A 26,356-nucleotide genomic window follows, 5' to 3' on the forward strand; every position below is an offset into this window, starting at 1 on the left:
TTCTTTATGGGAGTTGGAGTTAAGAAAATTAACTCGACTCAGATTCCGGATTGTTAAAAATTAGGTCTTGTAGATGAAAAGAAAGGAAAAAATAAAAAAAATGAGTTCGATAAATATTTAAAATTATGTAAAAAAATATTATTGTGTAATGAATATTATGACAATAATTTAAATAAATTGATTATCACTAACTGTTAATCACATTTAAACATTGTTGAACCTATATTTAATCAAACTAGGCATTGAAAAAGAACAGAAAGAATAATTTAATTTTTAAATTCTAAAACCAAATTAATTTCCTGAGTTGCTAAGTTAATTTTTAAAAAAAAATATGGGAATGAATTGAGTGCATAATTTTTTAGCCAACGATTATTTACTCAACATTTTCTTTCTTTCTTTTTTTGCCTTTAGACATTTATACATATGTTAATGTGTATATGAGATATTAATATGTAGTTATTTTCTTTCCATGGTTTTAAACAATTTCAATATTTTCTACAAAAATATTTTTTGAAATTTACTTCGCCACCTGTTATGTTTTATTAATTTTAAATAAAGTGCTCTTTACTTTAATAGTTCGTAAAAAAAATGGAAATACATAATTTGAAATTAACAGTTACTTAATACTCTGGAGGACTATTACTAAACTATTACTTAACTCTGGAAGACTATTACTAAACTATTACTTAATACTCTGGAAGAAATTTTAATTTCGTATAAGTCGTAATCGAACTATCAGGGATGTCCGGAGTTGGAAGTCGAAATTTTCAACTACCAACCGACTCTATAGGCGTAAATATGATTCTTTAGTTGAGATTGGATGATTCGATATGGAACAAAATATATAAGCATTTTTTTTATTTTTTTATTTTTTATTATTTATTCCAAATTGTTATTTATTACCAAAATTGTTTCTGTTGCCATCCTTCTTCCTTAATTTATCAGTTCCTCCGCATTAATTATTACACTAGAGAACAATATTTTTTCCTGTTGCATGTAGTGTTCGCACTAACTATAAAAATTTTGTGGTTCAGTATTTAGTATTGACGGACTAACTTGAGAAAAAAATTACAGAATTCATTTCATGGTAAACATAAAAATTATTAATTGTCACCTATAACACAATGAAACTAATTAGGTTCATTAACCCATAATGATTGAAGATTAAGATTAGTATTGATTCAAATTAAGTGAATAAAAGCTAAAATAATATTAATAAATAGATTTAATGCAGAGATTAAAATGTTGAGACCAAAAAAAAAAAAATAAATAAATAAACGAGGAAAAGTAAGAACTAACAAAATATTATATTAAAAATTAGTTGCCTAAAAATTATAAAATAATCATTTCTAAAAGAGCAAAAAATGTTATTTTATTCATGAACAATTATACTGTGTCAGTACATAAATGTAAAGTACAGCACCACATGCAAATTGGAAATTTCAACATTAATATTTAAAAAATTTTTGTACCAGACCCTTTCAGTTATTTCATTTGAATACCACGGAATTGAATTCCGTGTTCCCCGTAGAACAAAGAACAGTAGAATATTTTTAAATGCATGGAATTCGATGCAAAAAACGATTTTTTGTTACTATTTTGTAAATTTCAAAAATATTTCAAGGCGATAAATTTGTCGCCCATGCATACGATTTTAGCGACATTTGTAGAATATTTGGCGAAAATTGTCGCTCTGTCGCCAAACTGGAGTGAACCCTATCGTAAGATTTTATAACGGATTTAGGATCACGTCTCTGATTTCAAATTTGCAATCGGTTTCTCGATCCAAGCTACAGTTTTTTAAAAGACATTTTTGGTCTATAATTTGTAGAAATAAATAAGTTTAAAAACTGTTGCTTATATCAGAAGGTCGCATAAATGCAGCAACAAACTTCTAGGTGAGTCAGGGCACATCACCAGGATTAAAGTTACATAAAATCTTATGCCCGGAAATGTCGTCATACGCCACTAAACAACTGTAGATAAACTGTTTCTACGTGTGCTTCTGAACAAGTCAAAATAGAGAAATACTCCTAGCTGCGTACGACGACATTTCCAGCAATCCCGTGCAATTTTCATCGTGATAATGTGCTCTACGTGTAACATTATTGCGAACCCTTGTTTTATATAACGTTTTTAAATTTTTACATTTCAGTAAAAATAGACAAAAAATGATATTTAAGAAAATCTGTAGCATTAGCAGCAAAACTAATTTCAGATTCAAAATTCCCATAACAAATACAACAAAACATTTGCTCTCCAGTGCTATAATTCAGCGTTTTTATAAGAATAATGAAAAAATTCATTAGAGTAATATAGTCAAATGCTAGAACTTTATTTCATTTTTCTTTTTTAGTTGAAAGAAACACAATTTTCTAGAGTTTCCAGATTTATAAACAAATTCTACTCAATAGAGAGAAAACAAAAAGATTGTGTTCTAAAATTACAATATTTTTTTAATCATTTCAATTAGTAATTCTATTGTTTAACAAAAGTAAATAACCAATATTGCTGCGATTATTAATCGAACTTATTTTTGTTGGCAATAATCTATAATGTATATAAAATAATAAAATATCTGCTTATACAGTGAAGATCATTTAGTTGGAAGCACGAGATATTATCATTCCTAAATAATTGAATGAAATACCCATTGTAAAATTCTTTTAAGAATGATTACGTTAGAAAAAAATACTTAATTCTTTCCTTCTTTTTTGCGTAGGAGGGGGAGGGAAAGAGTTAAGCTAAGCACCCATAGCTCATGTGATATTAACCTTTTAAGTAGTCTTGTGTGCATATGCAGATGACTATTTGCTTTGCTCCTACTTTTTTTTATTTTTTTTATACCACACCCGTTAATAATACTTTAGATCAAAATTGTTTTTGCATTAAAATGTAATGAAAATTCTAATGTATGCAAACAATTTAGTTCCAACTCTTAAAATAAATTAATTTTAAAATTACTCAATTAAATTAAAATTCAATTCGTTGACCGTATGCTGTTCCATCTTAAATAACAGAAAAGCGTTTTAAATTCATTTTTAATATAAAAAAAAGAAGAAGAAAAAGTGAAGAAAATAATTATCATTTTTTTGATGTATACTATATAATTCTTTGCGAATTGGATTGCTTGTAGCTCAATACAATTAATAAATTTTATGAGTCATATTTAAGTCCCCATCTGCATACTTTATGCTTGTTTTATGACTTAACCATATTTGTTTGTGGTTGAAAGTGACTGTTAGAATTTTGAGGGTTAGGATGTTTTTCCATTTGTTATAAGATCTTCTATATTTTATTATAATCTTTAGTGAGGAAGGCTTCTGCCTTCCTCTTTAAAGATTATACAGATTTTAACAGCTTCTTTGTTTTTTCCTCGTTCTATAAATTTACAATTTCTAAATGTACTTTTTTATTTCCCTTTTTAAAAAGATTCTAAAAATGCGTACTAAGGGGTTATTGCGCATCACCCTGTATAATTATGAACTCCTTAGTTACACTCAATTCGAGACGATATATAAAATGATTTCTAGCGTTTCAACTAGTTGGAACCAATCTAAATTCAAATTGATTTAGTGTATCGTTAGTTATAGATTTAATAGTTGAGGTCATTGAAAAAAAATTGTCGTTATTATGTGATTAAGATTACTAAGGAACTGGAGTGTATTAATTTATGCATTAAAGTTGCCCAGTTAGGATTATAGTGGAAGTTGATTGAGAGATGTGTCAGATCAAGTATAGGTCACGTCATTTGGTCAAGGAAAATTTTTTTTTTTTCAAATTCGGTTTTTTTTTTTAAAAAAATAGATTTTTATGAATCAACTTTGACACGTTTTCTGAAAGTCTATTTGAAAATTGTTTAACCTCGTATTTCGTTTTCGTAATTGGAATCTATAGTCTTGTAAATTGGCACGAATCAAACCAAACAAGCGTGGAATTTTTTTAATTAAATTTATGGATAAAATAGAGAAATTATTCTTATTGTATTGTGATAACAGAAAAAATTATATATTAATTTTCACATTCAACAAAAATACTTCATAATACTATTCAAGCAATCACAGTAGTTTTTTTAAATAAAATTATACATTATATCTGACAACCAAGCATCAATAATTATATATTTTTCATAATAGTTAAAATCAACAAAACTAAAATCGTTTTCTTCCAGAAATGAATAAGGAAATTAAAAAAAAAAAAAAAAAAAAACAGCGGAACTTAGTAATTATTTGCTTTATCGTTTGCCATTAAGAATTGGCGAAAACAAAACCGCGCCAACTATGCGGTAACCTCATTTCCTATCATGCTCTGCTTGATATTGATTTCTTAGTTCTTTAGCAGAAGAAATACCATGCTTGAGATTCAGTCATGAGATGGTTTCTTTTTCGTGCGCAGTTGAACCGTTGTCTCAAATAAAATCGTTTGCTGGTTTTGTTTATTATCTTGTTCTTTAATAACTACCTATTGGCAACAAGTATTATAATCATTCGATCATTAAACAGTTTCTAAGATTCTATCAATTATTTTTCATGTAGTTATTAATTGGGATAAATATGTTGATTGAAAAAGTAAGTTTCATTTTATGTTATGTACTTGTTGATTTGTTTTATTTTCTATGCAAATTTTCATTGCTATTTATTATCATATTTTTCAAACTTTCGGAAATTACATGATTTTTATTATACGATAAATCTGTTATTTTATTATTTTTATCTCTAAAATTCAGCCACTAATTCAAAATATTTTATTTTGAAGTTTCTGAATTGTGTATTTAATAGAATATATGCTAGGAAAATAAATCATTATAAATACACAGCGTAAATTCTTAACGTTATGTCTATTGTCTATTTAAAAAGAACAATTCACTTTAAGACCTTTTTGCAAAGACTAAATTTATGCATCGATTGTAATTTTGGAATTTTGAAACCACGATTCTTCCCGACTGAAGGTTACAACTGAAATTTATGTTCTTTTTATTAACATGATAGCTTCAGAACAGGGAGAACAAGAAAAATGTCAGAGAATTTTAACTAAAATACCTCAAAGGTCAGATATTGGGTGTGATAACGATAAATCCAAAAAATTTTCCAAAAAAAAATATATATATATACTTTTTCAATTTTTTTTAATTTTAAACTCTAATTGCAAGAAAAAGTGTTAAATGTTTTATAATAAAATACTTTATTATAAAACAAATGTTAAATGTTTTATAATAAAACGTTTATTATGCGATTATATAAAACGATTATTATAGTATATTGCATTTTATGTTTAAGATAAAGGCATAACTGAAATATTTATAGTAATTACTTTATGCCACCGGTTACAAAGAGCAGGGAAATTCGATAAAAATTAGTCTGATTAGATTAGTTTTTTTCTGGGTGTGACTACCCTGATGAATAAAAATCCAATAATCCACTAATCAGTGTATTTAATAGACATGTATGGTTGAAATCACTCTGATTTTTGGATGAACAAGTGGGACATTGTTAATGGAAAAATTTTCGAATTAAAGAAATTTTCGAAAAAATAATTTATTTTAAGATTTGAAATATACATGTTAAATAGTTCCCACTCGGGGAATCAATTAACCCATTCCCTCTGTGTACAAATTTTCGATTCAAATCGTTATTATAATTCGCAAAAGCAAATCACTTAAATGAGTCGGATTAAAAAAATGGTGGACTCGAACCAGTGATTCAAAATACAATTGAATTCAAATTCGTGGTAGGAATCACGAATCAGTGATATGTTTAGAACCTGCGATTCATATATAGTTATTTGAATTGTTGCGGTATGATCTTTTGTAATACCGAATCACTTGATGAACGATTCGAATCGGTGTCAAAACTTGCCCCTTGGTGATTTAAACTATGAATACTACTTCAGATATTCGAAAGCCAAAAACAATTTGAATGAAACGTATCACGGAAATTCGAATCTAACAAAATCTTTTCAATTCATTGATTTGAGTTAGTGATTCAAATCAACAGATTCGAATTCCTTAGTTAAGATTAGGAGCACCTATATGATTTCTTTCGTTGTGTGATTCAAATTAAACCATTTCAACCATGTGATTCATTTTAATAGATCTGAAATAAATAATTCTAACAAATGTTGAAATAAACCAATTTGAATCCGTCAAAACGGAATTAAAGAATCAATTTGGTCAAGATTTAATGATTTAAGATTCACTCGGTTCCTGTTATAAAACCTTTTTAAAAAATCCATCAGCTTATAAAAAAAAAATTTTTAAAGAAATTATTTTAATCCTATTCGATATATATTTTAATAAATACAATTAAAAGAACTGGTGGTATCAGTTCGCCGGCGCAGGCAATAAAGTCGCCAATGCTATCTCATTGAGTGCAAATAAATTTAATCGCTTTTTTTTTAAAAATAAATAAATAAAATAGCCGAAATTACTTCCGCCGGTAGAATAGAAAAGTACCAATTTCTTTTTTTTTTTCTAAATTTTTTTTGTGGGTGAGAAGAGGTGGAACTTGCGTACTTTTAGCTTTCAAAACTTTACATTTTGTATTACGTCCGAAATTAATTTTTATATATTTTCGACTTTCTGAAATGAAACAAAAACGATCTATAATTTGTTTTTAAATAAACTGAGAAAAAATAAAATAAAAACGAAGGTCGACAGTCGTCATAGTAATGGAAGACTATAAATGTATCTCTGATGCTTGTGATTTGATGTTGGTTAAAATTAATTATTCCTTCAATTATTGTAATTTCTTCTTCTCTGACTAACCTAGGCTTTAAATTTGTGAAAAAAAAGTTTTTGTTTTAACAAATAAGATTACGTAATTTTGTTGAATTGCGTTAAACAAACAAAATTGTCGCACAAAAGTTAAGACTCAACTTCGAAGGGTTTTTTTTTTCTTCATTTTGTTTGGTAGTACAAAAATATTGCTTTTAGGTAGAAGTCACGTTTGTTATTTCTAGTGCAAGTTGCATTTATCAATATAATTAGAAATGTCAAATATTTAAAAACTATTATTACTTTTTAGCTATTCAATATTTCTAATGGATAAAAAAATCTGGTTTTAAAAATTACACTAGGTACAGTGCGAAATATCGTCTAAGTTGTATATTACAATTTGCTAGAATTGATAAGAAAATTTAAAAAAAAGCATTGCGATTCTATAACTTAATTAATTTAATATCTGTAGTTTATTAGTCAAACTGTTTAGAGTATATAAATTTTTTGTTAGTAAATTCTATAGAAAATCTGATTGTGTAAAAACAACTAAAATTCTGTAAAATTTTTATTTTTTGTTTCGAGACAGGATAGCTTCTATTTTCCAGCTGATTTATATAAAATTATAACAGCGTGTATAAGACTAATACTGTTTTCATTAAATGTAATATTTGTTGATAAAATTTGTATTGTTTAAACTTTAAACAAATTAAATAACAAAATCAAAATTAAGAAAATCTGAGTTTTCATATGTAAAGTAATCATTAACTTAATTGGGTTTTTTATAAAGCACCGGTTAATTAAAATTTTACATTGTAATCGAAATAATAATTGCATAACAATTTGCTTAATGAATTTTTTCTCATCTTCTAGAAGTTATTTTAAATTTATTGCTATGTGACAAATGTGTTTATGAAATTTTTTGCGATTAATTAGTATGAACCAAAATAAAATGTAAAAGTGCTAATCTATGCTGATATATATATTAAATTTAAGATATGTAAAAGTGCATTCTTTATCTAATATGACCAATTTAAATTATATGTCACGTTCGGCATGTTTTTCAGTATGGAAGCACTACATATTTTTAAGCGCAAGATCTTGCATACTAACATTTAAAACCGGTTTAATTTTGCAAATGAATTAATTATTCATTGTACTTTTTTTGTCTTAATAAACAGTTTACTCTTTTCTTACTAAGAAAACTGTAAAAAATTTAAAAATAAATTTAACTTTTAGTAATAGTTGACTTAAATATTCTACACTTATAACGCATTTTCAATTTATATATTTAAAATGTTTTTATATATTTCAAATTGCATATGTAAAATATATAAATACCAGTAATAAAAAATAGTGCAAATGTACACAGAAAAGAAATTTTAATCTAATTTACGTAAAGCAGTTTATTTTTACATAAGCTGCCTTAAATATGTTTTAATTTTTTATATATCTTGGTTGTCCCACAGTGGATTGATCGTTAAGACACGGTTCCCAGCAGAACACCGAAGTCGAGCATCACTCGCTGTGGTCAGTGTGCGGGTGGGTGACCACTTGGATTAGTCTGCGTAGGGACCGAGGGTGTGCGGTATTGGTCCTGGTTAAACTGTTCTACCATAAAGTGCTCGACTTCGCATGCAGGTCGTCGGGCTAACGAAGAGGGGATGCCATCCCCTATGCAGAGGATCAAAATTGTGATGGCATATCTTCGGATCATCCTCAAGGATGTTTCCCAGACCGTCGCCAATAGCCCATTGTGCAGCTCTAGTGCGACGTAAATGAACTACAACTACATCTATCTTGGTTGACGAAATAATTTTAAATCACATTCATTTAAATCTGGAATTAAATAATTAAAGCGTAAAAATTTGTAGCACGATAAATTAATTCGATAGATCCTATTAAATTGTTGAAAATTCTAATGGTAAGTTCTGAACAATAATAAGTTCTGGACAAACCTAAGCTATTGTTATCATTAAATCCGTTCTCTGGAACAGCGGTTCCTATTTTTTTTTTTTTTTTTCCGCAATGGAACTCCAAATTATCAATCTTCTTTTGGCGGAACACCGATTTTATTAAGAAAGTTCATCAACCATTGTGAACATGCTGTCTAATAAAAAAAGACTACTAATTATCTTGAAATCATTTATTGTGGTAATAAAATTTCTGAATTAGTTCTTGGTTTCATACGTTAAAAATAAGCTGGAATATGAAGAAGAAAAAAAAATTGTAATAAACGTTGTGAATTGTTGTCAGAGAAACATAATTATTTAATCTTGAATTTGGTTGCTTAATTTTGAATTGAAAATATTGATGAGAAGCATTTATGGGATTTTTAATAAATGCATGTTTTATTCATGATTTTTTTCAATGTATTGTTATTGAGAATTTTTTGCTACTTACATTAGCATTTTATATAAATAATTTCATATAAAATAATTTATGGATTGCTGATTGAACGTAGAAATAATTATTAATGCTTAAAAAAAGTCCTAACTCTCGGAACTCATGTAATCCTTGCACAGAACACAATAGTTCCGCTGAACAACTGTTGGGAACCACTGCTTTAGAACTGCAGTCTTCTTCTTGCTTAACTTAATAAACTATGTGTCTCTAACTGAACAGTTTAAATTTCAAAAAGAAAACTGAATTATTAAAAAAGTGTTAACGACGATTTGTTCGATACCCTGAAGTTTTTTACAATTACCATGATTAATATTAAATTAAACTTCTGTCGGACGTGAGTCTCAGATTAAGAAAAAGGAAATGCAAGAAAAATATGTCAAGAATTTTTAGTTTGGAAGTTATCTTTTGTTTTCCGAAAATTTTTTTTTTTACTGCAAGACTGCGGATGTTTAGTTATGTTCTACAAATCCACTAAATGAATCGCTATTTAGTCGCCATCAATATGATTAAATTGAAACAAGTTTTTTATGATTGTTAAGTTATGCGAATTAACAGCTATAAAATGTATTTTTTGACTACTACTATATGAATATTCACTCTTTTAAAGTTTGTTTCATGTTTTCAAGTGAATGAAAAAAAAGTTATGGCGCTACTATATTTCTTATTGCATGAATTAATACAGTTTAAACAGATGGGAATACAGAATTTTGTTTGCTTTGGGTAATATTTTTATTCTTCGCTGCGCGAAAGGAATTCGCTTTTACTTCATCACTGTTTCTTTTCTTTTTCTTCTTCTTTTTTTTTGTTGTAAGAATATAAATCAAGTTTTTTAATTAACAGTCATTTAAAAGACATTCAAACAACGCAAAATAGAAAATTACAGTCTGTTGAAAATGCATCAGTAAGCCTTGATTAAATCACAAATTTAAATTCTTAGCGATTTTTTTATTATGCTGAGTGCCCTTCCGATTCCTGTCCGATTAGGGGCCGTTCAAAAAGTACGTACATCCCAAAGGGGGGGGGATTTGCTATTTTGTACGATGGGGAGGGGGGGAGGTATTATACAAAGTACGTACTTTATAAACATACACCAAATTTAAATATGACTTTATCCTACACATACTCCTTAAATAAAGATTTAATTTTATTTAAAACATAATTATTTTAATTTTTATGAAAAAGGGGGGGGGTAGACTAATAAAATATACGTACTCTAAGGGGGGGGGGGAGCACGACCTTATGTACGGTAATGTACGAAGGGGGGGAGGGGTTTAAAATTTCTCCATTTTTGTGTACGTACTTTTTGAACGGCCCCTTAACGAAACAGTAAGTGTAGATTAACGAAACATTTAACGCCCGTGAAACATTAAGTGTTAATCAAATTATAATATTTCCCCATTCTCCATTTGTTTACTTTCCTAACTCTTTCGCTACGATTTTTATTCACTCAATTTTCATGCGGAGCACAATAAATAAAATGTATAAAACCGGTTTACCCGATATGACACAATCTGACAGTTGATATTAGATTTTGACATTTAATTTTGTTTATAACATGTATGATTTTTGTGTTTGCAATTTTGTAAAAAAAAAAAAAATCTGAATATTTTGAGTTGCGTTTGGCATATTTCTATCAGTCGGAGGTCTTATATGTTAACATAGACCGTTAGTTTGTTTAAATGGTTTTTAAAAATAATCTTAATATACCTAATTTCAAAATATTAATATGCCTAATATTTCCTGTATGGTATAATGGTTAAAATATAATTGTATTTGCCTAGAATATTCTTCTATCAAAAACTCAAAACTTGTTATCTATTTAAAAAACAAAAAAAGTTCGATTTTTTTTTTTTTTTTTACTGAGTATATTTTATTCCAACGTTCATATTTATACAAAATCATCTCTGCAATTAAATACTCGGAAATTTACAGTTTATTATCATTGACAATACCTGAATATATTATAATAAAATTTTCGCAAGATTTAAAAAAAAAAAATATCTGACCCAATACTATCTTGCAAACCTCAAACGAGAGATCTACACCAAAAACATTGTCAAAAATATAAACTTCACCAAAATAAAAAACAGAGCGTAGTAAATCACATGCCTAATTCGCTAATCTTCTAGAAAGAGCCAAACACGTGCAGTTGTTTTCTTCCTTAGATGCCCTGGATCCAATAATAACAATGAAAATATTAAAAATAAAAACTCTGAACCCAAAGCGCATATTAAAGGCTAAACGCGTGTAAGATATTATTCGACATTATAACTTCATTTAGTATATAAATTGAAATAAAACGTTCGAAATTGAAATAATGTCCGAGTGATCATAGGCTGCTAGAGTCGGAAAGGCTCGTCTTCATGGGCCGTGAGAGAAGTAGTCTATTTTGATGTATGATTTTAGTAGTAGATCACTGCTCTGAAGTAGTCAATATTGATATTTAGTTTTTATTTATTTATTTATTCTTGTTCGCAAACATATTTGACTCAGAAACACCAGTTGCTTCAAAAACGGTTTTTTTCTGTGGGATAGCATTCCTTTTCTTGTTTCATAACCACTACGTTTGTTACTCTTGACTGACTTAGATTTTTTTTTTTTCAATTCTGTAAAAAACCAAATGGTTTTTAAAAAACCATTTGGTTTTTTGCACAATTATGATGCATTTATACTATGTATTTAGAATGCCATCTTCTTTTTCTTTCTCTGCAAAAAAAGGTGTTTTCATTTATTTTTTATAACATGGAAACTTTTTCAAATTGCATATAATTTCATTTTCAGTAGCTTTTAATGGCTGCCTAATTACGTTTGATAATCTCTTCGAAATGAATCTAATGGTTTAGACTGAAACTAATAAAATACCTTCTTTTTTTATCGTTGTTTTACCCCTTTTGTGCAAAACCTTTTCTTAGGAGAGTTGTTTTTTTAGCTTGCCTAATGACTTGTGTCATCATTACCTGACGCGTAGTAGTAGTAGTAGTGTTTCCTGCCTTTGCGTGATGGTTAAATTGTCCCCTCAGATTGTTCTTTTCCCTCTGGCAAGAGCTATCGTATTGGCTTACCTCGTTTATTTCCATCTGAAAACGTGCTCTATATTTCTTTGCGCTTTCTATGCTCACGAGTCTAGTCACTCGACAACAAAGCCTTTCATCATGGAGGACTCATTAAATTAGAAAGAGAATTCCTTGATTGCTGTAGGAGGAAGTGTGTGGTATGTATTTTATTTTTGGTAGTTGAGGTTGCTGATTTAATGAATAGTATCTTGTGTGGATGGTAACTAGCTCATATTTTCGAATTGGCTCTTATGCTATTTATTTTTTTAGGGCACAAAAGATGTAAAAATATAAGTTTCTCAATTCAATAAGTATTTTATAAATTTTAAAAATATTTAAAACATATAGTTATAAAATAAATATTTAAATTTAAAAAAAAAGAACGTGAATTAAGTAAAAATGAAAGTACATAAATGGAAAAATTTTTGTAAAAAATATTTTTACCCTGGAACTAAAGAACAGCCACAACCTGGATTTTGAAATCTTAGAACTAGTTTTTTTCAAGACTTTTTATTTATTATTATTATTTATTTTTATTAGTGGAAGTATACCTCCACTGTCTTAAGTGGTCGTTAAATTATTCTATCTCGCAGTTTTCATATGTCTTGTTTGAGATGATATTTCAAACATATATCAAGTTTCAAAAGTTATAATGAAATTGTAACGACGCTAACCTCATTTTTGAATTGATAAGAACTACAAATACGCCATATTGAGAAAAAAAATTTGTTATTTTGTCTCCCAAGTTCAAGATATAAGTCGGATGAAATCCAAATTTTACGGTCTTTTAATATGCCTGTTAATTTGTTTAAACAAGGGAATTAGTATACTAAAACCTTTTCTATCGCTAAACTGTGACAGAAAAACTGAATCTCCTAGTTAATGAAACAAAAATTAAAATAGGAAATCAAAAGCTTAAGCTAAACAATTAGTTTGATAATTAGCGCTAGCCTCACAAAGATACAGCAACAAAAAGATGTATCAGATTGCTGCTAATTTCTATACCTTATAAATTTCACATTTTTCATACTCAATCATTGAGCCAAACGTTTGTTTAAAAATAGTAAAAAAAATTAAAATTTTATTATGAATCTGAGCCTGGGCTGAGCCCGTCTCATCTATATTGTGCATCGATCGCCTTTACTTCCCCTGGTGCTGATCTTATCTGATGCTGGGCGCAAGCCTTAAGCTGTTAAGGGGACATTGAACATCTCGCTGAACGAAAATGCGGCGTGAAGTGACTTTTGCAATAACTGCTACAAAAAATTTAATTTTAATGATAGGTTTCTAAATTTTTTAATATTTATTTGTTAGGTCTTTTTCAATGTATTTCTGCAGTAAAATATACAAATTAAGTTAGACAATAATTTTTATTCCTACAATTTATAGGCAAATTTTTTGTTAAATTTTCAAATTATGTCATCAGTAAGGTACATATAAAACTACAACTACTCAATATAATTGTCTGAAAAAAATTATACACACAATATAGAGCCTAGAGTATACAGTATACCTAAAATTAGACTAAAATGCACAATTTTTGGCAGAATAAAAAATTGACTGTTTCAAAATACCAATTTTTGCTGATTTTCGGCAATTAAATTTTACTCCAGATTTCAAAATGTTTAAATTTTTAACTAAATTTGAGGTTTACTGTATAAAACAATCAATGATGTATAAGCCTACCAAGTTTTATCTTTTTAAATTGTATAGAACAAGAGATATATGTACCTAAGTAACAAAAAATAATGTTTTGAGAAAAACAGATTTAAAGGTAAAAAAACATATAGTTAAAAATAATTCATAAATTTAAAGCTCTCCAGCACCATAACTTGTTTTATCTCGAGGTAGCGGGTTCGAATCCCACCATAACCCTGGATGTATTCTTTGTGATGTCTTTCTCTGAATTGTTCTATCTGTATTTTCTACTTGACAATGACTTATAAGCCTATATTGAGCACACAAGTCAGCAAATGCATGTAATTTCAATAAATCAATAAATAAGTTAGATTCCGTCACTAACGATCCACAAAAGAGCTTCTTTCTTTATTTCGTTTCTAGGCGCAAGGCAGAATGTAAAAAAACATAAAAAACAGTAGATTTCTAAAGTAAACAGAAAACGAAACCTTGAAATGTGGGAGTGGCACTTTTGTTTACTTTTGTTTTATTGCTTTTAAAGCACTTTAAATTTATGAAAATTAGCAAACCTATATATTTTCTTAATCAGAAAAGTATAGGCTAATAGAAGATGTCAAATTCAAAAAATCAAATTTTTGAAAGAATTTTACTTCACTGTCCCCTTAACAGAATCGAATTCTGATTTCGTCTATAAGATGTCGTTTAAATTTTTTTTCCTCAAAACAAGTTGTTAATAAAAGCAATTTTTGAGATTTTTTTTTTGTATTTTGATTATTATATAAACAAACTATGCTTAAAAATTTTTAGAAAATAAAAGAATAAATTGAATTCTTGCATCAAAATTTCTTGATTTGAAAATGCTAGGAAATAACCCTTTGCATTAATATAGTTTCCCGCACCCAAAAGCTCTCAAGATGATATGTTTTCTGTGTATGTTGCATGTTTTCAAAGATGTATTTTTTTCAAATGCTAATAATTTTATGCATTAAAAATGTCCTACTGATTGACTAGCTTTTTGTCTATCTTATTATTACATGTCAAATTTTAATTTAACTTTTTCCTTGAATGCAAATTATGAAAATCGTTAAAAATAAATATTGTTTATATGTGCGGTTTTCGTTTAGCTTAAATTGCTTAATTAAAGAAAAATTAAAGAAAGTTAAATAACATAAAGAATTAAAATTAAAGAAAGTTGAATAAAATAAAGAATTAAAATGAAAGAAAGTTGAATACAATAAAATAAATTCCAATCATTTGTCTAAAAATGTACTTCATTTAAATACGTTGGATCTAAGTAAAGCTGATAGAAATAAAAATGTTTTCTAACATGAAATCTGCACCTTATCTTAAAGTCAGTTTAGAAATTCGAAACATCTTGGTTAACTTTGTTACTAAAACGAGAAGTTTTTAAGAAATACATTTGTAATTGATCTTCCATATGTGTATATCAGCGGAGTAGTAGTATTCCATTAAGAATAAAAATGTGCCATTTCTTTAATTAAGAGCATAAATGTAAATAAAAACAGATATTAACAAATGCAGAAAGATTTTTAAGTTTGATTTTTCCTCAACTGTAGCTTGCTTTAAATTCTCTACTTTCGGTATTTTTTTATTTATTTATTTTTTGATTATGTTTGATGATACGCTGTGATTTAGCTGACACGTTAGTTATTTGATAAAATGCACTGGATTGAGGTGGCATATTTTGAATAAGCACGCAACGCAGGTCAAGACCTAAAGACTCCTTGACCTGACTGATAGTAGCTGAATAAAAGTTTTTATCTTTTTGAACCGTGAAATGCTTATCAGCGGTTTCCCTTTTAAAATGACGCATCCCTGTGTTCATTCATTCTTTCAAAGGGTTATTCTGTTTAACTTTTTTCACTAGACCATTATTAAAAAATTGTACGCTCGTGTCGTTAAACACTAAATTTGAGGATCGATTGCTCATTTTGTATGACTTCATCTTTTAATTTGGCTTGTAATTGATTGGCAATTTCTTCACGGCATAGTAGTGGATTTTCATGTTAGTTAAATGTAAATTAGCACCGATTCATCATAGCCATTACTGCTGCTTACTGTCTATTCAGTTTGCACAAGATCGTTTTTTTTTTTAGTTTTGGTAAGTTATTAATTGGCGATTTCTTTACTAAGGTTTCAGTGTTTTGATTTTCATTAATGTTTCACGTAAATTAGAACCGATTTGTCTTTGCCATTTCTGCTGTTTACAGTGGTTTCTGTGTATTCAATTTGTATGTGATCTTTTATTTCTGTATGTGATTGATTGTTTTTTTATTACAAAAATGTATCAGTAGTGATTGATCAGTCATAAAAATTTAATGTGAAATAGAACCGATTCATCGGTCATTACTTTTTACTATGTTTTAATTACTGTGCATTCAATTTGAAGAAAATCTTTCTTTAGTTAGGTAAGTCATTGATTAGCGATATCTTGCAAAGATATTTTTATATATTGGATTGTCATAGAATTTTAAAATGATAAAGAACCGATTCGTCATTGTTATTAACCATGCTTTGACCAGATTGTTTTTTTTATTACAAAAATGTATTAGTAGTGATTGATCAGTCATAAAAATTTAAATATGAAATGAAATAGAACCGATTCATCAGTCATTACTTTTTACTGTGTATTAATTACTGTGCATTCAATTTGAAGAAAATCTTTCTTTAGCTAGGTAAGTCATTGATTAGCTATATCTTGCAAAGATATTTTTAAATATTGGATTGTCATAAAAGTTTAAAATGATAGGAACCGATTCGTCATGGTCATTAATGATACCAGTTGTGTATGCAATTTCTGTGAGATTTATTTTAATTTGGTCGATAATTGATTAGCGATTTCTTTTCAAAGATATTATTCCATTATTAGCGATTGGATGGTCAGTAAAGTTTAATGTGAAGTAGAACTGATTAGTCATAGCAATTACTGTTGTATGCTGTTCATTATCATTAACAGAACTGATTAGCAGAGTTGGCCGTTGATTACAGTAATCGATTACAACTGTAATTGATTACAGATAATTACAGCTATGTAATCAATTACTTGTAATCACGATTACAAGTAATCAATTACTTGTAATCGTGATTACAACTTTCAAAAATTTTTGATTACAGCTGTAATCATGATTACAATTTTGATTACAGTAATCGATTACTTGTAATCACGATTACAAGTAATCAATTACTTGTAATCGTGATTACAACTTTTAAAAAATTTTGATTACAGCTGTAATCATGATTACAATTTTGATTACAGTAATCAATTACTTGTAATCATGATTACAAGTAATTGCGATTACAAGTAATCACAACAAAAACAATTACAAGTAATTATGATTACAAGTAATCAAAATATATGATTACATGTAATCATGATTACATGTAATTTGATTACATGTAATTTTGATTACTTGTAATCAAACTATACGATTACAAGTTATTACGATTGTATACTATAGTCAAATTTTTTATGTAAGTATTCATGTGTTTACATATTTTTATGTACATAGAATGTACGCACGCATGAACGTACAATTTGCGATTCCTATACATACAATGTATGCACAAACGTTGTTTGTACGTACAATATTCATAATTATATTGTAATACACTTAATGCAATGAGCATTTGCTTAGTTCATATAATTATGCATTTATGATACATGTACGCATGTATGTTAGTTTGTACAAAAAGGCAATGTTTTGTATCTTTGTATACATAGACAATGTATGTATGAACGTTTATGAAAATAATGTTTATGCGTTTGCATGCTTTTATGTACTTAAGTGCATATATTGTATAAATTTACGATAATAGCACGTATATACAATGTACGTTTGTATATAAAATTGTACGTATTTGCGTACAATATGTAAAAATGTTATTTAAAGGTACAATATATGCACATAGTTGCGCAAATAAAATGCGTACATGTATACATGCATATTTATATGTACATCGATATATGTGCACGCAAAGTATGTACTTATGTACATTTTACGTATGTACTTGTATAACTACATACTTTGTTAATACTTATGCGCATGTAATGCATGGATGCACAAAAAAATAGTTATATGCACAATGTATGCATGTGCATACAACGTATACATGTACATAATTACAAGTAATGTACAAATACGTGCGTACATTTAAATATATGTAATTACAATATACACATACATTGTGCATGCATTAAAAAAATTTATATGAGTAAAGTTATTAAAATTTGTTTTAAAATTATTCTAAGGTATATGAAACTCGACCTCATATTTTTTAGAAAGCAAACGATAATTTTATTTGGAATTTCTAAATATTAATTCCACACATAAAATTTACCGTTTTTCTTACCATTTAATAAATTTCTATGAATCATGCATTATGTTATAAAAAAAATAAATCTGTATTGTCAAACATTTCATGAAAATACCTGAAAATAATTTTTTATTCAGAGAATTTCAAAATGATATAGAACAATTAAAGCTGAAAACTAAATTTAAATATCGTTTGATTTTGTCATTTAACTTGCTTGAGTCATTAAAAGTTAACTTACATGCAATTTATTTATTGCATTGTACACATATTTAGACATAAATGTAATGTACATATGTATACGTGTAATATATGTACGCATGTACAATGTATGTACATACATTCATGTATTGTACGTGCATATATAGTACATATGGATATGCATACATGGAACATACGTGTATTGTACATGTGTGGATACATTCATTGTACATATATACATTGCACCATATGCATAGATAGGGATAGCATGCATGTACACATGTAAAATTTGTACGAAAGAATTATGCCCAATATATTTATGCACATACGTACTGTATATGTACCACATATGTACATTATATGTTCATTTCATCATATGTACATTATATGAATATACATCTGTACGCTATATGTATATACATCTGTACAATATATGCATCTCAAATGTGTGTATGTACGTACGTTATGCATGTCGAATGCATGTATGAATATATGTGAAATATAAATACGCCCAATGTACGTACAATAGTTCACAAATGTCTTATGCATATTTGGATACTTACATTGAGCATGAACATATTATGTACATGTACATAAATACACTGGACATGCATATCATGTACATGTATACATACATATATTGTACATCCTACAGATATACCTATATTGTACATGCATACATATATTGTACTGTTCATAAATAAATTGCACATACACGCATGGAACATACATTGTACAGACAATGTATGTATGTTCGTACAAACACAAGTACTTGTATATACATGCGTACATGAACAGAGATATACATTTTACATACACAAATATTTGCATAAAATGCAAATATTCATTGTGTATAAATGTACATGCCTACATTATTTGCACATACATACGTAATTATTATCTATATACATACGTACATATATTTTATACCTACAATATAAGTGTATGTACATGTGTGTGATACTAAAATGTCTGAACATATGCACTAGATAAAATCATATGTACATACATTTCAGTTAAATTCATTTGTACGTATACAAATACGTACAAAATGCAGTACATGTTAATACGTGCAAAATGTATCATTATAAAATACATTCTACTATCTACTGTAAAATATAATCATTTATAAGAATACAATAGTCTTGTAATCGTGTAATTAGATTACATGTAATCATAATTACATGTAATCAAATTACATGTAATCATATATTTTGATTACTTGTAATCATAATTACTTGTAATCGTTTTTGTTGTGATTACTTGTAATCGCAATTACTTGGAATCATGATTACAAGTAATTAATTACTGTAATCAAAATTGTAATCATGATTACAGCTGTAATCAAAATTTTTTGAAAATTGTAATCATGATTACAAGTAATTGATTACTGTAATCGACTATGTAATCATGATTACAGCTGTAATCAAACTTTGTAATCACGATTACAAGTAATTGATTACTGTAATCAATATTGTAATCATGATTACAGCTGTAATCAAAATTTTTGAAAATTGTAATCATGATTACAAGTAATTGATTACTGTAATCAAAAAATGTAATCGATTACATTTTTGGCCAACTCTGCTGATTAGTTATAGCAGTTATGTCGGATCATGCTTTTCACAGGAAATATTTACTTACCACGCAATCAATATAAGATTTAAAGAAATTAAAAAAGTGATTGGAAATGAAATTTTCCTATTTTTTTGAATTTAGCATTTTTATTAACTAAATTGATGCATTAGCTTGAAATTTTAACTATATTTCAATTTTGTTCGAAATCTAGTGTATAATTTTTACTGATTTTTCAATGATAAATTTGTACGTTTGTAAAACGGGTTAAAGTTCCATTGCCGTCAGACTAAATGTGGAAGGTTTTCGTGGTTTTTATCTCCATGCTACACAAATACAGTTGAATATTCAACGAAGCCAAATTTCGTCCAGTACTTGATCCAGGAGATTCATTGTCTTCTGGATCGGGTTCAAAATTTCAAGGCTACAAAGTTAAACATTTGTAGTCCTAAACTCCAAATTTGGGTCCAAATATAAATCACTCAATATATATTACAAATATGTACATATTTATATTTACATATTTGGCTACACTATGATCAGCAACTGTTTAATTTGTTCCTCATAACAAAGTAAGTTTGACATATGTTCTTCAATGATAATACATATATAATTCGCCGATTTTCTATCATTGGTCTAACTTTGCAAATGATATCTTATTCACATAAATTATCATTGGTGAAAGACTATAATTAGGAATGATGCATTCACATGTAATTGTAGGGTTAGAAGCGTTCATGCATTACTGATTATTCCATTTACTCCTTGTAGGAACAAGGCCGAACATAAAATTCTGAAAATTGAATTCAATTACATTCGGTGTCAACACATGAACGGGATGAGTGCATTTTTTATCGCTTGTTTAGTACCGGAAATTCCGTTGAAAACTTAAGTCGAGCGTGACCTAGAAATCGTCTGACATTTCTCATGGAATATGCATAAAGTTCTTATTTTATAATCTGGCAACAATATAACAAGTAAATAAATAACAAAATCTATTGTTTTTCAAACGAGGCTAAAAAATGAAAATGAATAGCATACATTTATTCAATTTGCTTAGCTTAAGATAAATGCATCAAAAATGAAAGAGGATTTTTTTTTTGTTAATTTAACATGATTAAATAAGACTACTGGATTTTTTTATTTTAAATTATTTTAATTTAATTTTATTTAATTTTAATTTAATTTAATTAAATTATTTTAATTTAATTTTTTTAATAAATATTTTAGAGAATCCGTGTTAATGATTTGATATCACTGTTTTTCACTACTCAAACTTACTGAATATTGAAAGATTAAAATAAATTTTTATCAGAATCTTTTACAGGGTTCGCCTTCTTTCCGGTTATCATAGGTCCCACAACCCCCGTATGTCCAATGTATTACAACGATTATTTTTCTTTCCTTTTTTTTTTGTATCAAACTTAGTTTGTGGCAAAATTTAATCGGTTTGAAAAGTTAGGCTAGAGTACACAATGTCGCAAGAGTTGGCGGTACTGACAACTCTGCATTTGATTTAAATGAAGTATCATGTTGCACTATGTAAAATTGTTTATTTTTTTCCATCTGCTTCAGGAGTGGCAAAGTATAAGTCTACTTTTACTGGCTATTTTGTTTTTAAATTTTCAATTTCATTTTTAAAATGCAAATACGAGAAACATAGCGTCAGTTTAAAGTTTTCGTTTAATTCAACTTGGCTGGCATTTGTGAATAATGTAAAATCTATTATTGTAAATTACGTTGTGCTTTTAGATTGCAACTTGTATTTATTTGTAGCTTCGTATCTTTTTATTAAAGTTGGATACGTATATATATTAACAAAGTAAACTATTTATAAATTTATTTAAGTTCTTACAATTTACGATCTTAGAAATTGTAAATCGATCAAATTTATATGTGTTCTCGTAACCCGTTAGTTTTATGTAATAAAGATTTTGTAATCCTTTTTTATTTTAGTAAAATTCGAATAGACTAGTTTCATAAAAAAAAATCGAAGTGTTGAAGGATAAATTCCTTTAAATCAAAAAAACTAACTAACGTTAGTCATACAGCAGAAAATTCTGAACAGTTTCATCTACCGTACTAGAAACTTGAGTTTTCAAGAATGCTAACTACTACCGTTTTTACGTCATTGCTACTGTTTTTATGAAACGCTTTCGAAATTTAGTTGAAAGTCGAATTTTTGAATTACAATAGTTTCTAAATTTCTGGCAACTTTAAAAAAAAAATTTTTTTTTAATGAGTTTTTATTTTTAACTTTTTTCCTCAATTCGGTGACAAATTCATATTTTTTTCAGGTTACGCTGTTTTATTTCTAGCTTTGGTAGTTAATTTTGAAGATATCTTTCTGATATGTCCCGCAGTGGACTGCTCGTAAAGACACGGTTCCCAATAGAACACCGAAGTCAAGCATCACTGGCTGCGGTCAGTAAACGGGTGGGGTGGATGACCACTTTGATCAGTCTACGTATAGACCGAGTGTGCGCGGTATCGGTTCTCGTTAAATTATTCTAAAGTAAAGTGCTAGACTTCGCGTGCAGGTCGTCGGGCTACTAAAGCGGAGAAACCATCTGCAGAGGATTTAAGTTGTGATGTCATGTCTACAGATGTTTCTCAGAGCGTCGCCAATAGCCCATTGTGAAGCTTTAATGCGTCGTAAATAAAATACCTACCTTCATTTCCGATACTTTTTTTTAAATCCGTTAGTGACCGATTAACATACTTGAGTTTAAAAACTTGTTTATTATTTTCCAACCTAAAACAAAAAGAAAGCAAAGTTTCTTTAATAAATGCATTCTAAACGCTGACGCACCAAGTACCGAAGGGATACGTATACGTGCTTTACTCTTGTACTTAAAATTTACTATTTTTATATTTCAGGTAGAATTTTAATATTCATTAGTAAAAATTAATTTTTTATTGTTTTATTTCAGATAAACTGCCTTTACAAACGTTTTATCTGACAAATGTGTTTAACAAGAAAGAAAAGTCTACACCGGAATGTATCATGAAATCCGTACGCATTTTTCTCGAATACCATTGCGTATTTTGTACAAAAATCTGTGCATCTTCATTCTGTCCCTTCCAATCGTCACCTTAATATTTGTACTTTTGTACTCTCCTCAGGAATCTTTCAGATCATATGTTTACTCTATCGGCAGCCCCGAAAATCTCAGAAATTCTTTGGGGACCATCAATGCTTTGGAAAATCCAATTGAATCAGCAAAGAAAGAACAATCCAACAACTTTACCATTCACGTGTGGCGTCATGGAGAACGGATGAAAAGACGCTTTCTGAGGTCTTACGGGAAAGTTCCCAAAGATCCATTTGAATTCTGCAGCGTTAGTAACTGCCTGTTATCCACTAACGACTCCATTGTCAATAACAGTGACGCTGTTTTATTTCACCTCCATCAAACCAAAGGACCACACACGCTACCTTCAGAACATCCAGATCATCAGATCTGGATATTTTTCACCGATGAATCTCCTTTGCACACATTCTACGCTTCTAGAAAGTACTCTATGAAAGATTATAACGGACTTTTCAATTGGAGTATGACATATCGTAGTGATTCGGATATACCCGTTCCTTATGGAAGAACAGTTCCTTTATCCGACACCGAGAAAGAACAGTTCAAGCCAAAGAATCACGCAGCTGTTAAATCGCGTGGTATTGCCATTTTGGGTAGTAACTGCGGTGGACAGAATCATAGATGGGACTATGTGCATGAATTGCAAAACTATATCTCCGTAGATATTTATGGAGGTTGTGGCACGCATAAATGTCCTGGTCATTTCATGAAAGATTGCCCAATCATCAGTGATTATAAATTCTACTTGGCTTTTGAGAACTCAAACTGTAGAGAGTATATCACAGAGAAACTTTGGTGGAATGCTTACCATAAAGAAGCTGTACCTGTTGTAATGGGAGCTCCTAAAGAAGACTACTTAAAACTATGTCCACCTAAATCGTTCATCCATACAGACGATTTTAAATCGCCAGCAGATTTGGCTAAGTACTTAGAGTTTCTCATGGAAGATGACGAGGCTTATAACTCATACTTTGAATGGCAACAGGAGTTCAAAGTTGTTAATGAGCATGGTTACTTCGGTTCCCCATCATTGCATTTGTGTCGTATTTGTGAAGCTCTGAATTATAAACGTTCCAATTTGCCAAAGATTTATGATAATTTGGATTCTTTTTGGAATCCAAAGACGGACTGCTTCAAAGCTTCTTGGAAACCAGCCAACTGATGTTAATTTATTTATAAGTAAATTATTTTTATTTAAAATTTGTTAAATTAAAAGAAACTACAACATCCTGATATGTTTTTATTGTGAACTGGAAATTAATTATATAAATAATGAGATTTCAGGAGATATAATTTAAAATTAATCTTGCAAACAAAATTGGAATTTTTAGATTCCCTTTGACTCTGAATTCAATGTCTTTTATTAATTATTAAGTTAAATTTCTCGTCAAAAATTTCAAAATTAAACGTGGCTCCAGATTTTGTTTTTGCTCTTTGATATAAGAATGAAAATACGAATTCTATTCGTAAAATTCAAAACTTTAGCAAAGACAAATTAAACGACTTTTATTAATAATTAAAAAAATTCTTTCATTTTTTTGTTTCAGTGTTAGATTGATATTGAACAATTCAATTCGAAAATAATTAAAAGTTAAGTAAATCTTTCCATCAGGGATAAGTTTTTTCCAGGCAAATACGGGTCCCACGACCCCAAGATGGCCTAGTGTTCATCCTTCCGTTTTTCTAGCGTTGAGCTCATTTAAGATTTTACACTGTTTGATCTTCATATTTAAATTACTTAATACCCGTTTGGATTTGGTGCAGTGTAGCCGATTACAGAACTTGTGACTATAAACTAACTCTAAACTCAACTGAATAAATCGTTAAAAATAATATTTTTCAATTATCTATAATACATTTTATAGTTATTTCGTATCAAATCAACCAAAATGAATCGAAAAAAATTATAATTTCAGCTTAACGTACCCAGATTTACACAAAATTTTTATTCGTTACTCTTTGGCACCAGAAATTCAGATCAGATTTTTTTTTAAAAGTCTTTTGTAGTTATTAATTTTGAAAATTTGTGAAAAGAATTTCTTTTATTTTTCTTGCCGTCAGAACACGATGGGTCATAGGAAATTGCCTAAAAATTCAGATTTATCAAAACTTTAATCAAATCTTCAACATCACTTTTAATGATTATTTTTTAGGCTTCATTCTTTTGAGAAATATTCAATTTTAAAATTAAAAAATTTTCAGGAATGCTGTTTATTTCTTGATCACCTTCTTTAACCTTTAAAATCACCATAAATGAAGTAAATAGTTACACACATTAGAGGTCACAAATTAATAGTTAAGCAAGGAAAAAACCAAAACGCTATCGAATCATTAGAAAGGAAGAAATTGTGAAAAACTTTGAAATGAGTTTGATTGGCTCATTAAAATTCGGGACGTGATTTTAATATTCGCCTTTCTCTTTACCTCTTCCGGCTACCAAATAGTTTTTTTGTTTCAGTCCCGGTTTCCTCAATAATGATTCGCTAGTGATTTTGTATTTTTCTCCCTTAAATGTTAATTTACCACATCATGTATCCTTTTTTTTTGTTACTAGGTCCCCAAAAATTTATATTAAAGACTGTCATTACCGAAAACCATATTTTCATTATTGCTTCCTAAACCATGAGAGGATCATACTGCTTTAAAAAAGATTTTAAATTCCGTTATAAAATTAATTAAAAATTAACATTACCCTTTGAAGATTTTTGAAACGACGTAGAAACTTCGTTAATAAACACATAATACAAAAAAATAAATTTACTAGAAAACATTATTTTCAGAATTTAATAAAAACAAATTTTAAATTATTTTTGAAAATTATTTTTTCTTTTAAAAACAAAATCCTAAAATGCCTGCAAGTGCCTTTAAAAAAGATTTTTTTTTTTTTTTTTTTAAATTCAAAATTTAAAACAACCTTACTTTCAAAATATATTGAAAGTTATTTGTATTCTGAAAAGAAAAATGCAGAAAAAATACCTTTTTACTTTTACATTATGTTTAGTTCTCATTCAAGAAGACTTTTTTTTTTTTGTAAATTTCTTTAAAGGAACGAATTATTTTGTATTATTAAAAAAACATCTTTAGAAGATTTTTTAGAAAATTATATTTTAATTATTTTTTTATTTTTAATAAATTTTAAATTTTATATCTGACTTCCGGATCTCAAAGCGTGTAATTTCTAAAAATTTCAAAAAGTCAGCTGCGAATAAAGTAGACATTCATCTCATTTGAAACATTTTATTAAAGTCATAGCAGATGATGCTACTTACCGCAGTAATTCTATTCTAATTATTTTGTAATTTCTTTTTTCAAGGTTTGTGGAGGCAAAATTATGATGTCATCTT

At 28.3% G+C, this 26,356-nt stretch overlaps 1 protein-coding gene across 3 annotated transcripts; it reads left to right on the forward strand.

Annotated features, from left to right (window-relative positions):
• The first annotated feature begins 4,320 nt into the window (after positions 1 to 4,320).
• Positions 4,321 to 24,239, forward strand: LOC107447983 (inactive fucosyltransferase B). 3 transcript variants are annotated; one of them, XM_043044277.3, is made up of 2 exons: positions 4,321 to 4,568; positions 22,851 to 24,239. In XM_043044277.3, exon 2 carries the CDS (start codon positions 22,918 to 22,920, stop codon positions 24,172 to 24,174), a length of 1,257 nt encoding a protein of 418 aa, XP_042900211.2. In that variant the 5' UTR covers positions 4,321 to 4,568; positions 22,851 to 22,917; the 3' UTR covers positions 24,175 to 24,239. The 3 variants fall into 3 exon arrangements, with proteins under 3 accessions (XP_042900211.2, XP_042900212.2, XP_042900213.2); XM_043044278.3 differs by lacking the exon at positions 4,321 to 4,568 and adding an exon at positions 12,137 to 12,329; XM_043044279.3 differs by lacking the exon at positions 4,321 to 4,568 and adding an exon at positions 15,662 to 15,931.
• Positions 24,240 to 26,356: the final 2,117 nt, after the last annotated feature.

Source organism: Parasteatoda tepidariorum, chromosome 9, assembly GCF_982258835.1.
Source record: "Parasteatoda tepidariorum strain Cologne lab strain chromosome 9, Ptep-v5.0, whole genome shotgun sequence".
Lineage (NCBI taxonomy): Eukaryota > Metazoa > Arthropoda > Arachnida > Araneae > Theridiidae > Parasteatoda > Parasteatoda tepidariorum.

Bases quoted from the DNA above. Each gene is read 5' to 3' on its own strand.
- LOC107447983 (XM_043044277.3), top strand. From the start codon at position 22,918: ATGTATCATGAAATCCGTACGCATTTTTCTCGAATACCATTGCGTATT.